Below are 17117 nucleotides of genomic sequence, written 5' to 3'. Positions count from 1 at the left end.
TATGATATTTTGGAACAGTTTCACGGTTGAAATTGGCTTCACTAATCACAGTCATTCCTTGTATATTGTTCCTGTGTATGGTTACCTTCTACTGTGTAATCAGCTACGATCAACGATACTCAATCTAGTACACTTCATAGTAACTTGCCCTGAGAAAGTATAAAATTTGAGCTTTGACGGAATAAATTTCCGGTTGTTTTTTAGATACGGTTACCGATTCTTAGTGAGGGTTCATAGCTGACCATTAAGGTCTTAACTCACAATAATTGTGCTCTGATATTGGCCTACTGACTGCTGTTGAAAAAGCCACGCATCAATGGCGCCGTTGCGAGAGTCCACCCCAGTAGACCCCACTAGCTACGTACAAAATTTGAAATTTTCCCAAAAAACTTCTGATTAAAAGCTAGTTTTTTTTTTTCAATAACTTTTGCCAATATAACAGTAGACCCTTCAATTTTCACCAAAGTTTCGCAGTCCACTAGTCATCGAACTGTGTCCATAAAATTTTAAGTTAGGGACCCAATTTTGTGCAAGACTCCGTATCTGACGACCGGTTGCGGACGGGTTATGGTAATGTCAACTTCAGTTGCACACGAAAAAGCCCGGGGGAAAAAGCTATATATTGAGACAAAGATAAACTTACAACCAGGTGAAAGGCTGGACGTTTCTCTTAGATGATCACCTCACATTCTGTGTATCTGTGACATTGAGATAGTAACGATTCAAAAAGTCAAGTTGAACAGGCTACAAAATACGCGCTGAAATAAAAGTCCACCCCAGGATCCACCCCACGCGCGTAGGGTGTTATAACGCTTTTAAATTCCGGGCACTACCACGTTGAGTACCCCGTTCCGACCGGTTAGGGGCGGCATTGAAAAGCGCTTATAAAAGCTCTTTTAAATTCCGGCACTCCCCCGTCCCGACCAGGGTTAGTGCAGCATCGAAAACGCTTTATCAAGTGCTTTTTAAATTTCTGCTCACCTGGCCAGGATGAAAGAAAATGTGGTAAAAGGGCGAAATAGCGGATGAAATAGCCGTAATTAATAAGCGATTTCCTAAAAAAAAACGCTTATAATTCGATTATAAGCGGCTATAAGATGTAAATATAGCGTTTCCTGACTCCCATTTTAAAAGCGCTTATAAGCCTTTATTTACAGCTTTCAAACAGCTAAATTGCACCCCAATTATAAGCGTTTATAATCGCTTAAAAATGGTTCACAAAAGCGCCTACGAATCGCTTATCCCGGCAACCGCGTATCCACTCCGTTTTGGCGCAATCCCTACTGGAAAACCGCTTTTCAAATCGCTCAGCGACGCTAGTAAACGCTTAAAAGCGCGTAGAATCGCTTTTAAATTCGTAGAGCGACTCAAACGCGCAAGCTGGCGCGGTTTATTTAATGCAGTTTTACTATTTAATAACCAAATTTTACAATTTTATCTCAGCACGCCTGCACGCGCGCGGCTTTACTAGCGTATATATACATTACTTTTTTTCCTATTGGTAGTCAGCGTGTACTTGTTTTTATTTCCAAGATTGATTATGAACAAGTACGTGAATGCTGGTCACGCACACATGCTAACTTTCAATGAGTACCGCACTTTTTTCAGACGTCGTGATTCGCTCAGCCCGACTAGAGATTCCTTGGAATGACATGATTGAACAGGCTTGTCATACTCGTTGACAGACTGAGCGTGGCCCAGCGCAATAAATTAATTTCATATACTATATTTTTCTTTTGCAAGTTCTGAATGTGAAGTGTGTATGACTGATGTCGATGACGCAGTGCGCATCGTGATCGACCGCCACCAGGACAAACACCACCATTTCCAGTCAGTTTCTAATATTTACTAGACAATATCACCAAGCTATCAATGGCGTATGTTATTACAATTGACTAGATTCTACGTATTAAGTATAGGTACGTACCGTAATTGTAGCTGCTGATAAAAGCTGAAAGTAGGTTTAAAAACGAAGGCAAATAAGTTTGCTTTTCTAAGGTTGTTATATATCAGGGCTGGATAAACTTCAGCAGTTCAAAACTAATTACAACACTATAAATCTATTACATTTATTGAGTATTATGTAACGCGATGGAAATATTTTAAGCGGGTAATATTATCCTGTCCAAACCCAGGATACATAACATGAAGACTTTGTTGTAACTTTGTATGAGAAGTATTAAAATAAGCCTAACAATGTTAAAATTTTGTGGATATTGATTGAGCAGTTTTTTGAAAGATTTCGACGAAAAGAGTAATCCTCCGCTTCTTAGCTTCTTGTACTTGCTGCTCACAGTTCATAAAATGGTCAACAAAGGATTCATATCTTTTCAGTTGAAAGGTTCGTTCCTACTAAGTAAGGGTCTGAAACAAATTGTTATAATATGATATTATAGCAATACATCAAACCTTTGTTAAATCTTTGAATAGATTTTGAATTTAATTTAATGTTAAATACATATTTATAAATAATATGTATTTAACATTGAATAATTTTTATGAATGTTTAAAAACACAAATATGACTCACAGTGATGGAGTTATGTGTCTTTTTTCAGGGTATTCATCACTTATCAATGCCATGAAGCTCGTTTCTGTAATCTGTATTCTGAAATGGTGATTTGGTTGCTGAGTGACACATTATTTCTGGTATTGTACATGTAATTTCTGGTAATCAACACGGTTCATGTTCAAAATGTAAAATTTGGTCACAGTTAAATTGAAAATAATTTAGATAATAGCAATGTGTTTTAAAGAGCAATTGAATTTTAGGAATTCAGCACAATAGAAGTGTTGCAGTATATGACGAAAAAAAAACAAACACTTTAATTGGACATTTTTCTTACTACCATGAATTCTCATAGATTAATTGGAGGTGATATTCTCTCTTTCTTCCTGTTCATCTCTATTCTGTCGACATTCGTATAGACTTTATACATCATCGTCATTGTTCCTGGGGTTGTTAATTAGTAACTTGAGATAGGAGTAGATTATCTTTAGACCTTATTAAGTTCTTCTGGCTTTTGTCATTTGAAATGGAAATCACCGGATTTGCGGTTAGTTTCTAATATTTGCTAGACTATATTATTAAGGGTTTATGTTGTAACATTGAGCTAGATTCTACGTATATCTCACGATTGCATTAAGTGTTTTATTTTAATTTGATATATATATGAAACAAAGTGTTTTACTATGTTAGAAAGAAAATGCATCCTTTGTTAAATTTTTGAATTTAAATTGATTTTACATTTTATTTTGCTTTGTCAAATGCTGTTGTGTTGAGATCTCAGAGCAGGTTACCTCGATAACTTTTCTGGGGACTTATGGGTATTGGGTTTCTGCTGTCATACTTTTCCACCCGGAAAACTCCAACATCCTTTTTTTATTTAGATATCTAAGTTAGATTGCAGTATCATCTGAGCTATTTGTCATAGCCCATCAACTGTAAGATTAGATAAATCAGTTCTCTATAGTAATATAGCCATTAACCAACTCTCCCCCTTAAGACATTATTTTACCCCCTTTCACCGGTTATGCTGATACTATCCTGGTTGTATGAAGAGTTTAGTTATCCTTTTGTAGTGATGATATGGTCATTTAGCATATCCGCTTTTACAAATATACCTGTATTTATACACTCAGGTTCATTAAAATCGAAAATAAATTCCGTTCCTGAGGTGCAGGTCACCTCGCTGCTTCCTTTATTGAGAGCTCTGTATTCAACACAATTCACTTCCACCACGGTTCCTGGGACTACTGGGAACTGTGTTGTTGTTCTGATCGCAGTTCTCCACTCAGCCTTCAGTCCCGTACAGCTCACTGTCGATATGTCATATTAAATCACGTAAAACTGATTAATAAGGGTTATTTTGACGGTTTCTTATGTTCTCTTCCGCAGTTCCGCGATTTAGTTTTCCTGTCCCAACCCGAATCCTTTCAAGCAACCTCAAATATAACTATACTATCGTTCGCTTAGGGGTCCAAGTCTCACATACTGTATACAATTTACTATTCTGTAGCGCAGTTAAATTAAATTTAAAACATAACAATAATATAAGATTTTACAACTGGTAAATCGTTGTGGAAGATAAGGAAATCGTTATTATATAAGTACACTTCAGATGTGTTTCAATTAAATTTGATTTAAAACAATAGGTGAATAATTAAATATCCACACAACCACGGTTTTCTTAATTAAATATCCACACAACCACGGTTTTCTTATAGAATTATTACCACCCAGACCAGTGACATAACAAAAGGATTTCGCTATTATTTTGGCCAAAAATCGCGATACTGCGAATTACATTTCGCGGTATATTAAACTATACATAAAATGTGTTGCAAATAATGGGAAAAAACGCGATTCCGTACATGCCGCGATTTCCTTTTGTCCCTGACCCAGACTCTTACGGTTCTTGTCTTTTCGTACCACGGTTCACGTACTGTAGTGCGACACGTACTCTAGTGCGACATGTACCCTAGTGCGAAACCTCCAAGATCGACACAGTCGCAGTAGAGTACGCTACCTGGATCGTAGTGCGACACGTACCCTAGTGCGACAAGAGAATTTTCAAGGCCGACACAGTCGCAGTAGAGTACGCTACCTGGACTGCAGTGCGACACGAACTAAAGTGCGACAAAACAAATTTGACTTTTCATTTTTAAGTTTTAATGACAAGAGTGTAGTCGTGTATAAGTAATGGGGTTAAATATAAAATCAAACATTACAATCACAATATTCAATTCAAAATCATTGTTCCAACACACTTCAAATAATCCATTCTGTCATAATCATCGTAGCTATCAATCACAGCGTTCAAGCGACGGTCGTAATCGGTCCACTTCTTCAGTCGGCGAGGAGGTGGTTGTCTGAGCATCTTCTGGTTGATCTTCCATTGGGTTAGATCCTGCTCCTTCTTCAGGACGTCGATAAATCGCCAGATAGTAGGGTTGGTGCAGCCCATCAAGGATCGAAAACCGTTGTGCCAACCCTCAGCAATGTTGGAACTTCTGGGAGTCCGGCCATGACAGCATCCCGTTGATTCCAGATCCAGTGGGTGTAGAGGGGAGAGGAGGTTTGTGTTCCGACCCAGGTACGTTCGTAGTAGTCAGCAAAGGAATCCATCTCCGAGGGAAGGGTTGCTTTCAGCTGCGTCCAGGTATCCAGTACGTCTCCAAGGTCCACGAAGGCAATAGCACCGATCATCTGAAAGTACTTCCGGACTGCTGAGTTCTCTGCGTTGTATTCCGGGACTAGGTCATGTTGCTGCATCTTCCTCCAAAGTGCTTGCTTGTGGTGGAAGAAGCATCCTCTCTTGGTAGTCGTGGGCCAGGTTGTCTCCACAGCGTTTATCAGGGCTCTCTCGTAGTCACTCATGACAGATTGAGGGTCACCAACTGCGTAAACAAGTTAGGCGAGGTGCTGAAGGTACCATCGATGACAAGATGAGGGGCCTCAGCTAAACGATCCATATTTTCCACAGTGCCGAACAGGAAAGATCTTCTTCTCTCTGCTGAGTAGGTAGAATCCCAAAGAAGGAAGGTTTCGCCACTGTTCGTTCTGATGTAGTCAGGAGTTAGGACAAGGTCAGCCAAAGAGCGGGGAGCAATAGGATGCCTCATGGCCTTCGTCCGAGCTGTGCGTGCCATCTTAGCGAGGGATTCCTGCTGACAGTTGAGTTTTGACATGGCTTCGAAGGAGAGGGGTCCAACAGCTTCAGCAATTAGGTGTTTCGTAGGGAGGTCAGTATCGGAAGCTTTCCGTTTCATGCTCTGCTTTGCTGTAAAGACAGAGTTTGCTGCAGGAGTAGGAAGGTCACAGTAGTGTCGTTCATCAGACTGAGACGTCCGGAGCAGATCTTCTCAGTGCATCGCCAGTAGGTCCATCGCCAGTAGGTCCTGTTGTTCGATGCTTTGGTGAATCATCGTGACCTTATATATGGCCCAAGCATATGAACTTGTTATCCCAATCGGAGATATACCTTCATACGATGCGTGTGATAGGAATGAGGATCTTATGCTGCTTACGAGTTACTCAGTGGATCACATATTACGTCGCTTGAACTGACCAGAAGGAATTATGATCAGTGGATCACTTCGAAATACATGATGTGAACCGACGAATCGTGTTCGCAAGATCACTTCGAAATAAGTGACGTGAACCGACCCGACGAATCACTTAATGATCCATAAGAAGGATAGGATGTGACCTGAACTTGGAAATAAGTCAGGATATTTTGTCGCAGTAGAGTACGCTACCTGGATCGTAGTGCGACACGTACCCTAGTGCGACTGAGGGTGTTTTTGTCGGACTTCGCACTAGAGTACGTGTCGCACTAGAGTACGTGTCGCACTACAGTACGATTACCTCGTACCACAAATTTGCCTTCTTGATTCTAAGCCCTATCTGGCGCCTTATCCTTATCCCGTCTTAACCCTTAGCCTATCTTTGCCCCTCTATATAATATATATATAATCATCTCAGCTCGATTCTTGTTAACAATTCTTACCACATTTTGTTCTCCCTGAGTTTCGTTCCTGGCCAAGTTCACAAGCTGTACACAAGGCTGCTCCTTCTGAACTAATCGTGTTATCAGGACATTCTTTACATGTGTTCATATCAATGTTCTTGTAGCTTCCAGCTGGACATGGCTCTGAAGAATTAGGAAATCGTTAAGCAGCAATTCGTTTGAACTAGCTTATTAAGTAATCGTGAGTAACAATATCCTCGATTTTCATTCTATAGCACAGTTAATTCAAATTCAATAACATTTAATTTAATGAGCTTCAAAGTTATCTTACCACAGGCTGTTTTATCAGAGTTTGGTGTCAATCCAGCGTCACATGTCTCACAGCTTGTCATAGCATCATTCCGATATGTTCCTTCTCCACACGGCTCTGGAATTAATAAATTTAAAATTGGCAAATCGTAGTGGAAGATAAGAAAATCGTTATTATATAAGTATTTAAGTACACTTCAGATGTGTAACAATTACATAAGATTTAAAACAATAGGTGAAAAATTAAATATCCACACAACCACGGTTTTTAGATAGAATGATTACCACCAAGACTCTTACGGTTCTTGTCTTTCCGTACCACAAATTTGCTTTCTTGATTCTAAGCCCTATCTGGCGCCTTATCCTTATCACGTCTTAACCCTTAGCCTATCTTTGCCCATCTATATAATATAGATATAATCATCTCAGCTCGGTTCTTGTTAACAATTCTTACCACATTTTGTTCTCCCTAAGTTTTGTTCCTGGCCAAGTTCACAAGCTGTACACAAGGCTGCTCCTTCTGAACTGATCGTGTTATCAGAACATTCTTTACATGTGTTCATATCAATGTTCTTGTAGCTTCCAGCTGGACATGGCTCTGAAGAATTGGGAAATCGTTCAGCAGCAATTCGTTTGAACTACCTTATTATTATTAAGAAATTATTGTGAGTACCAATATCCTGGGTTTTCATTCTATAGCACAATTAATTCAAATTTAAAACACAACAATAATATTAAATATAAGCTTTAAAGTTATCTTACCACAGGCTGTTTTGTCAGAGTTTGGTGTCAATCCAGCATCACATGTCTCACAGCTTGTCATAGCATCATTCCGATATAATTTTTCTCCACACGGCTCTACAATTATAATGTTACAAATGGCAAATTTTTGTGGAAGATAAGAAAATCGTTACTATGTAAGTATATTAATATCAAGAAGTTATTGTGAGTACCAATGTCCTCGGTTTTCATTCTATAGCACAGTTAATTCAAATTTAAAACATAACAATAATATTCAATTTAATAAGCTTCAAAGTTATCTTACCACAGGCTGTTTTATCAGAGTTTGGTGTCAATCCAGCGTCACATGTCTCACAGCTTGTCATAGCATCATTCCGATATGTTCCTTCTCCACACGGCTCTGGAATTAATAAATCTAAAATTGGCAAATCGTAGTGGAAGATAAGAAAATCGTTATTATATAACTATTTAAGTGCAGTTAAGATGTGTTACAATAACATTAGATTTATAACAATACTAGAAAACCCGTGGTCAAAGGGAGAAAGCTAATAGTATTTTGTGTTAGTAAGTTTAAATTGTGTCATAAATTATCCTACACAACTGAAGATACAGCCAATTAAAATGTTGCTCGTACTAAACAAATCGTATTATCAACAAAACTGATCAAAATGACGTTAAAACAATCATTGCAAGTGCACGTGCGTGTAATAACTTAATAACCCTCGTTACCATGCAGTTACTAAGCAAAGTCATATTTTTCATCTAATTTGCACGTGGGCGGTCGTACGTACAGTGTACAAAGGGAATTCTCTGAATTATAGTAGAAATGTGAAAAATTAAATATCCACATATTCCACGGTTTTTCGAAGAAATTATTGCCACCCAGACTCTTACGATTCTTGTAATTTTGTACCACAAATTTTCTTTCTTGGTTCTAAGCACAATACTAATTCAAATTGTTATAAGTCATAAGGATTAACGCTAAAAATTCGCCTCATCAACAAACTATGAAGCAATGCCCATTGCACGATGCACAAATTGTGTAAACTCTGCAAAATAAATATTGAACCAAAAAAGTTTTGAGTTTGTTTGGTAAAATACCTTACTGCTTATGTTCAAGATATTTTGTAAAAACGTCAGTTTACAATTGATAATTGTTTCAACCTTTAGTAGCTGAAAATGGCTTGTCTCCATGATGTCTACTACAAAATATGCAATATTTCTAAATTATAGTTAGCCATTTTGCAATCTGGAAGAATCTGACTTTATCTCATTCGTAAAATAGTAATTGATAAAATGATGACCACTTTATTCAGTTATAAATAACAATATGTACTAACTATCTTATATCCCATATTCTATAATATATGTGTTTATGTTAAATAACTAAATGGCATACTTGAAATTTAGACAGAAAACACGTAATCACGAGCTTACGAGAGAATCAGCAAGTTGGCTTATTTGTAAATTAAAGTTATTGTTTGTTAAACCAATGCTTGTTGTTATTAGTCACCTGGTTGTGTTGCGTAGTAATCAGATGCTGTGTCGGCGGGATGGAACATTATCTTTGCTACGTCCCAGATCCAGATCGTGCTCCAGTCACTGTTACTACACGTTGCTTGAGAGAGCAGTATGTTGAGCACCTCTACCTCGTTACAGTGTATCACTACTCTAACACCTGCAGTTCTGGTTAGAGTGATACGCCACACCTTGTCAGTAGGAGAGGGGAGATTAACAGGGAGGTTAGTGTAGGACATGCCGCACCAGTTGATTAAGTATCCCGGAGTAGAGGTGAACCAGAGCCCGACTCTTCCTGCATATGCTCCCCCAGCAGAGTAGAAGTCCACTACCACCTTATCGCCACTCCCCAGCACACTATTAGTTTTAATTTCTAAAGGTGTCGACTGAAGATCCCACTCTATTTCCACCTCACGTATCACTGGTAACCAACCTGTTAATTGTATGTTTAATTCATGACTACTGAGCAACGATTAATGAATATCATGAATTTAAAGAGATCATGAAGTGTACATTTGCGAATTCTTCAAAAATACTCGAAACTTGGGTAGTGAGCTAGGCTTGGTAATTCTGCCGCAATCCCAAAATAGCTCCGTCGTAATTGCTTCACAAGCTGAGATAATATGGGGCATATCAATTACATTTTTCCAAGTTGCGGCTAGGTGACAGGATAGCATATACGACATGTGTAAAAACACCTGATTTTAATCGTCCATAACAAGTTTTCTGTTGGTTATTTTTTTGAACCGACAAGATTACCATCAGGTATAAACCATTATATTTCACATATCTTCCTAAATTTGGTGTACAGCGATTAATCTAGTTCCTACAAGCAATTAAAGGCAGCTCACTTCATGGAACTTGAATGTAGCACGAAATCCTGGAATAATAGCTTAATTTTAATGCCATCATGTGCGGCTGTGTTTTTAGCTATCTTCATGCACATTTTGCTGATATGCCAACGAAATTAACTTGCTCAAAAATTCAAAAAACATGGTTTTTTGGCATATTTTTGGCCCAAAAATCGTTTTTTTGCGATTTTAACTGGGGAAACTCAGACTTATCATTTCAAAACCACGTTTAATCGATTCTACGGTCAAAAGTACGTCTAGAAAGATGTATGTGGAGTCCCTAGCGTATCGAGCAGAAAATGCCCGTAAGAGCTTTTACTAGTAAATTTATAAGACAATTATTTGATGCTTGTGTATATTATGCACATTATACAACCACAATTTTCGAAAGATAAAAGTCAAATCTATCAAGTGTCGTTAATTTGAAGATTTTATCAATTAAATTGGCGCCACAGCACATGAATAAAAATGTGCATTTTAACACTGTTTCTATTGCGGTGTCTGACAGTTAGCCGCAATCCAACAAAATAGGGCGATATTCCAGTATCGATTTCACGCGACATAATTAAGTTACGAATCTGGGAATTCCGAGCCCTATTCCTATATTAGTGTTTCTATGTGATAGTATATGTGAAATGTTTTGACGATTAAGTCGGGGACACTTCATGATCCCTGTGTTCTAGCAAAATTGTAAAGGAATTGTATGAATGTCGCCCATAGTTTATTCTCAGAATTTAAGGGCCGGACCATACTATGACTGTTGTCACCATGACTATTGTCATGGTGCGGTCAGATGTAATGACCATATGTACGTAGTGTGTTTATAGGGCGTGCCAAGGATACGTGACAACTCCTCAGGCACTCTGCTTTTCAAAAGCCGTACCTAGCTGATAATCCGTGCCTGACGTGACTGCAGGCACAGTCTATTCAGTACTTGTGCCAACTGTCATGGATAACGTGACGTCACGATTACCTAATGAGGTCAATATTTTGCGTGATATGGACATTAGCAGTGCAGAGTGCAAAGATAGTACTATAGTACAGACAGATCTAAAAAAATCGATCTGCAGACAGAAGAAGCTTCCAAAGGATTTATGACGTTTTTGAGTTCAATTTTAAGTTTTATTCGGGTGGCCAACATTTCCAAAATTGTCAACGTGTCTTAAGGCCACTTTTTGCCACTTTTTGCTACTTTTTACCTCCTTTCTTGTTTGTCAAATATCTTCAGCTGTGGAAGGATACGAATTAATAAAGGGTAATTATCATATCGACGAGAAAAACTTGTGTAAGACAAATGTTCATGTCAGACAATTAGATAATTGGATAGTTACTAATTAGCAAGTAACCAAAAATCATAAAAATGTTTCGGAATTTCTTGAAACACTGGAAAAGGACAAAGGTAGTATAGGTAGTTTTTGAAAAAACTTTTTTTCCGCCAAAAGTTTTTTGCGAATAGAAGTTCTAATGAAAGCATCAAACCATGGTTTGGTGGCCGAACTGCATCCGACCGAATTGGTCACCACTGGGAACCAGATTGGTCCCCACTAGGAATCGAAACCCAGTCGTCCGCGTGGGAAGTAAATGTATTAAAACCACTAATCCACCCGGCCGACTTGGCAGCACTCACATTTTACTATTTTCGTCCCAATTATCATAGTATGTTTAGAGATCGAGCCTAAAATCATGACAAATGGCACAGTGTGTTAAGAGGCCGTGCCTTTACTCGTGACAACAGTCATAGTTGGCTCTTACTTCCTTTTCCCATAGGTAGTAATTAGTATACAAATTTGAGAAATTTGTGACTAAAATTATGGTAATACCAAAAAGTTTGTAACCAAATTTATTGTGCGATACATCGCATAAATATTATTATGGTAAACTTTTAATCAGTATATTATGTAATCATTTGAATTAACCTGTTATCCGGTTAGCAGGAACCTTGTAATTCAAATTTTTCCTGATTACTTCATTTCCTGATTACTTCGCTGCCTGTTAGGTGCCTTGCCGTCACTCGATAAGCAGCAGTATTTATGCGACCAGCTCTGTAAAACATTTTTCTTACAACGACATACTATGCTATCTTTTATAATCCAATATTTTAGAACTTTACACCTTGTTGTATTTGCGAAAGATCAAAGCATACAGACTGTTACAATGCTGAAAAACAGCAAAGTATTTTCCCTAGAGCGTTAATTGTATTGACGGAAGTCACTATAAGTACAAAGATCTTAGTTTTAAGCTATATTTAAATAAAACACTTATTTAACAATAGATGTATGTCCAATCAGATAATGTAACTACACAAGCCACAGTAATTAAAGGCCCCTTCCAGCCATTGCCACCTGCCACCTAATTTGGCAGGTTTTACATTAAGACTGATAATCAATTTGAAGTCTTAAAATGATTCCTGCAAAATTAACCGAAAACCTGCCTATTTATCGTATTCGTGCAGAGATTTATCTCACGTAATTATTTAATCGAGTTGTTGATTTATAGAAAAGCCTGCAAAATTAACACAAAACCTGCCTCACCTTTCACCTACTCTCGGCAGGTTTGCTCTATTTTCGCAGGTTTTCCGTTAAATATAAAGTCGAATGCTGCAGATTTAACGCAAATCCTGCGTAAGTTGAGATAATTTGAATCAACTTGTGGCGTGATTAAACTTATATTGGCAGGGGTTTTGGATAATTTGAGTGTACAATGTGGAATACTGTAATGATCGTATAACCTTATTACTAGGTAGGGTGTAGGACTGAGACTTGGTTTGTGCAAAGCTACAGAAGTACAGAATGCTACATGCCTACATGGCTCTATAGTTTATACTTTTATACATGCAGTCACTTGTCAGTGGCGAAACGACCGCCCGACACTCCGGCAACCCCTGCTATGCGGAAGGGGATGGGGGGGGGGTGCAGCTGCGGCCTCTTAGGTACGTTTCGCCACTGCATATTATCCACTGTTACCAACACGGGGTCTATGATAAGTTTGAGTATAAAAGTACTATATATATATGTATAAAAACCGATTATTGGAAAATAACTGTTTGCTTAACTTCAGTTCTTAGGTTGCTTTTAGATTAGATTGCTATGTTCTTAAGTAGTGAGGACAGCACTTTTTCAGTTGCAGTGCCTCTACCTGTTCATTGTTCACATTGTAAGATTTAGTGAATGAAGTGATTCTGAAAGAATCTTCAATTACAATTAATATAATAGTTCTAAATATGCAGTTATTTTCAGATTATGAGATATTTGATCGGAAATTTGTCACACGTTAAAGTGACACTTAATAAGTTGGACCTTAATCGAAATTCGTATTCACGAATTGGAAATAGCTCGTACTATAATTTATAGGTTGACCTCCCACATATGCTCTAAGTGGGAGGTCAACCTATAACTCAAATTATTGCTATTTACCAATATTAATTGATCACTGATGTGGCACTTTCAGCGGAAAATTAGTAATAGAAAGCGGACAAACCAGTTTTGGTGAAGGATGTATATCTTATACTCTTATAGTAGTTGTACACTGTACAGCAATGCTAAGGTAATGAGGTAATGCTGTAATGGGACTACTGCGGACCCTCTACCGGCCAAACATATTATCTCATTATTGAAGGGTGTAGACTGTAATATAGATGTAAGAACTTGCTAAATTGGGAGGTGACTGTTTTAAAATGATCAGATGCTTGCTTACTAACTTATTAAGAATGAGAGGTGATAGTGATTTACTTTATCTTGACAGGACAGTTAAGTATTTAAGCTTAAGAAACCACGTGGAGCTAAACGGTGCAAGTGATATAATACTTGAAAATTGACCCCCCCCCCCCCCCCCGACAATTGACCAAACAAATATATTTATTATACTAACCCTAACAGTAACCCGATTGGGCGACATCTGTCCGACAGCGACATCTGTCCGACAGCCGAATTGGGGATTTCGGACAGATTTCGCTGTCGGACAGGAGTCGTTTTTGGCGACATCTGTCCGAATTTTGGATCATATTGTAATTTCGGTTCACATTCGTATTTCACAAACTCACGGGTAATTTCGTGACGTTGCTCCCATTGTTCGAATGCTGATTTGATCCATTGAGATCTGATCCATCGATACGTGATTGACTATTTAAGGACAGAATTGTGCTAGCCGTACACTAACAAGCTGTCGATCACATCACAGGACACAGCCTACATGAGTACATATAGGATAGCAGCCGTATGGAGATCAGTTATCGCAATCCACAATGGCAACCAATCTTCAGTAAACAGACCCAGATCTGCAGCAAACAGACCCGAGAGATCTGGAAACGCTATCCATTCCTGCAAACTAAATCCTCTCTACCGACAACAGTCCAATGATGCTCTGGGACTCTGGATGGGACGAACAGACTCGTCGATCATTCCTTTGGGGGACTCCTAAGAACGCAGATCATATGGTGGACGCGGAGCATTGCGTAGTCAACGCCCAACGGTACCTTCAAATCCGCACCTAATCTCTTCCATCAGCTCTTCACAGTCCACGGACTCTTCCCTGACGGCTGGCACCTCCCCCTCTTCTAAGGACTCATTCCTGGAAAATCGACGACCCTCTACCGCAACATGTTCGAGGAGATAGACACCTGGGCTTCTGAGGCCTTGGGGCTACCAACCACAATACATTCTCATGGACTACGAGCTCGCCATTCACAACGCAGTTGCTTCATGCCTGCCTGCCTAGGTCGAAAATAAACTAGTAGTACACTATGGCTCAGATCATATCTCAAATTGGCAATGTTACGTATTCAAATTAACAGTTCAGATCACGTCTCTAATTGGAAATGTGTTGTATTGAAATCAGATCACAATTTCGGACAAATGTCGTTTTTTCTGGTACCCTGAGTCGGACAGATGTCGCTGTCGGACAGATGTCGCTGACAGGAGTCGTGTTACCCAGTAACCCTAACCCTGACCCTAACCCTGACCCTAACCCTGACCCTGACCCTAACCCTGACCCTAACCCTGACCCTAACCCTGACCCTAACCCTGACCCTAACCCTGACCCTAACCCTGACCCTAACCCTGACCCTAACCCTGACCCTAACCCTGACCCTAACCCTGACCCTAACCCTGACCCTAACCCTGACCATAACCCTGACCATAACCCTGACCATAACCCTGACCATAACCCTGACCCTAACCTTGAATTGACCCCAGTGTAATTACATGGGGGTCAATTGTCGGGGGTAGATTGCATCAGGGGTTCATTTGTCGGAGGGGGGGGGGGGGGGGGGGGGGGGGGGGGGGGGGGGGGGGGGGGGGGGGGGAGGGGGTCAATTGTTGCGGTACCGTACTATATAAGTATATAGCGTACTATACCTCTCATTTGGAGATTCAGTGCCATGGTTGTCAGCTTTTTATCAACTCCGGCCAATTTCTTGACTGCGCTAATCAACTTGGTTTTATGGACTTTTAGTTTTGGTGCCAAATAAGCAAAATTCCAAATAACTTAAGAACTTAAAAGAAAGATAAAAGAAACCTGCCAATTTATAAATTTAACGCTGCCATAATAAGATTATAGCATTATAATCTATTTGGCATGGATTGATAATTTTATAACAAATCCTGCAAAGTTAATGGAAAACCTGCCGATTTAACTTTATCACTGCCGTAATCTATCCGGCAAGGATTGATAATTTTATAAAAAATCCTGCCAAGTTAATGGAAAACCTGCCGATTTAACTTTATCACTGCCGTAATCCATCCGGAAAGGATTGATAATTTTATAGCAAATCCTGCCAAGTTAATAGAAAACCTGCCAAATAACAAATACCTGCGCTGTTGATGCAGGATCACTAGTTAATTAGGCAGGTTTTGACATAAAAAATTAAGAGAAAACCTGCGGATTTAGTGTAATATACTGCTGATCTGGACAGGGTAAATTAGATTACTAGGCAGGAGTGGTAATTTCGCAGTCTTCGCTATTAACTGGGCAGGTTTTAGGTTAAATTCGCAGTGGCAATGGCTGGAAGGGGCCTAATTAAGTCTATGATATGTTGGCTGAGACATCTAGAAAATGCCGCTTTGAGTATAAGTTGTTAACTCAAAGTCAGACCCCTGTTTGTTTCAGCTGTTAGATTTAGCATGAAGCAAACAGAGGAGTGAATTACCGAGAATTAAATAATTTGAACTTATTGTAGTGACACCAGATGGATTTTCAATGTTATCATTTAGGTCTTGATTCTTTTCTGTTTGATCCCTGTCACCCTGTGGTCAATTCAAAAATAATACTTTCGACACTTGCACTTCTACTGGATAAACTTCACCCCATTGGACACACTACCTATAGCTCTTATCCCGACGTACACTAAGTATCAGCCCGAAAGCAGCTCAAAAAGATTTCTACTGAGTTTCATTAATTTAGTTAACCTAAATTCGTTACAATTTGCAGGCCGTGAATGAATGGGGAAATCAAGCGACCGATTACATTCCCGGTATCATTTTGCATACATTTGAGACCAGTAACTTAAATTGATCTACTTCCTTTGTGTCTGGAAAAAGGAGATACGGTCGATGGTCCAATCTACCCAATTTTTGGTGTTGGTGTAAAATGTTTAATACTATAATTATCTCATTTCACCGGGTACAAATGATACTATTTCTATTTTCTATAACGATAAATTATCGATCTATTTTTGATCAATGATAAGTAAAATAGCAGCTCATGCATGCACATGTCACGTAGCTTACCACATAGAGATAGCGAGATGATTTGTAGGAATATTAACTTCGTTTGAAGATTCCGCATGTCTGCCATTCTACATTGTTAGAAAAATCGATGTTTAACTTTAAACGAAATATCAACAACTGAAGATTGAGAAAAGTACATAATACAAGTTTACTAATTAACTCGCCAGAGTGCTATCACGTGAATTAAATGAATTTGTTTATTTGCAGCGGTTTTATAACCCCTAATCCTATCCAGTAACCATGACCCCGAAGTTGATCACTATAATGACCGTAATTCGTGTTTTACAAGCCTGTCGTGTGACCAAAACAGTTTTTGCCGATAACTTCTTGGGCGAGCGTTTCAACCCTATACATTTATAGCAACCCTATATATTTAAATAATAGCAGGTAATTCGGAATCAGCGTCCAAAATACATGAAAAACGAAGCTTATACTATTTTTACATACTTTCATGGCCGGGCTCTTTCCTAAACGTTTCAAATATCATCGGCGAATGATAACTAG

General features: G+C 38.9%; 3 protein-coding genes across 3 annotated transcripts in view; 1 reads left to right on the top strand and 2 right to left on the bottom strand.

Annotated features, from left to right (window-relative positions):
* The window catches only part of LOC134825063 (LIM/homeobox protein Lhx3-like), a 667636-nt gene that overhangs the window by 599992 nt on the left and 50527 nt on the right, over window positions 1–17117 (top strand). The gene's annotated exons all lie outside the window — the stretch shown is intronic.
* On the bottom strand, window positions 4966–5379 carry LOC134825467 (uncharacterized). Its single transcript, XM_063837681.1, has one exon. It carries the CDS (start codon window positions 5377–5379, stop codon window positions 4966–4968), a length of 414 nt encoding a protein of 137 aa, XP_063693751.1.
* Window positions 5376–15267, bottom strand: LOC134825463 (uncharacterized). The gene is made up of 7 exons (XM_063837639.1): window positions 15243–15267; window positions 9036–9473; window positions 7827–7922; window positions 7236–7379; window positions 6804–6899; window positions 6512–6655; window positions 5376–5800 (listed from the first exon to the last, which is right to left on the bottom strand). The coding sequence occupies exons 1-7, from the start codon at window positions 15265–15267 to the stop codon at window positions 5376–5378; spliced, it is 1368 nt and encodes a 455-aa protein (XP_063693709.1).

Source organism: Bolinopsis microptera, chromosome 13 (genome assembly GCF_026151205.1).
Source record: "Bolinopsis microptera isolate Bmic1 chromosome 13, MBARI_Bmic_1.0, whole genome shotgun sequence".
Classification (NCBI taxonomy): domain Eukaryota; kingdom Metazoa; phylum Ctenophora; class Tentaculata; order Lobata; family Bolinopsidae; genus Bolinopsis; species Bolinopsis microptera.
This window is presented reverse-complemented; position numbering and strand designations above follow the sequence as displayed.

Bases quoted from the DNA above. Each gene is read 5' to 3' on its own strand.
- LOC134825467 (XM_063837681.1), bottom strand. From the start codon at position 5,379: ATGAGTGACTACGAGAGAGCCCTGATAAACGCTGTGGAGACAACCTGG.
- LOC134825463 (XM_063837639.1), bottom strand. From the start codon at position 15,267: ATGGCACTGAATCTCCAAATGAGAG. The intron at 9,474-15,242 runs GTATAGTACGCT...TACAATTAACAG, and splicing joins ACTGAATCTCCAAATGAGAG to GTTGGTTACCAGTGATACGT. The intron at 6,656-6,803 runs GTAAGATAACTT...CTAATTCTTCAG, and splicing joins CTCTGATAAAACAGCCTGTG to AGCCATGTCCAGCTGGAAGC.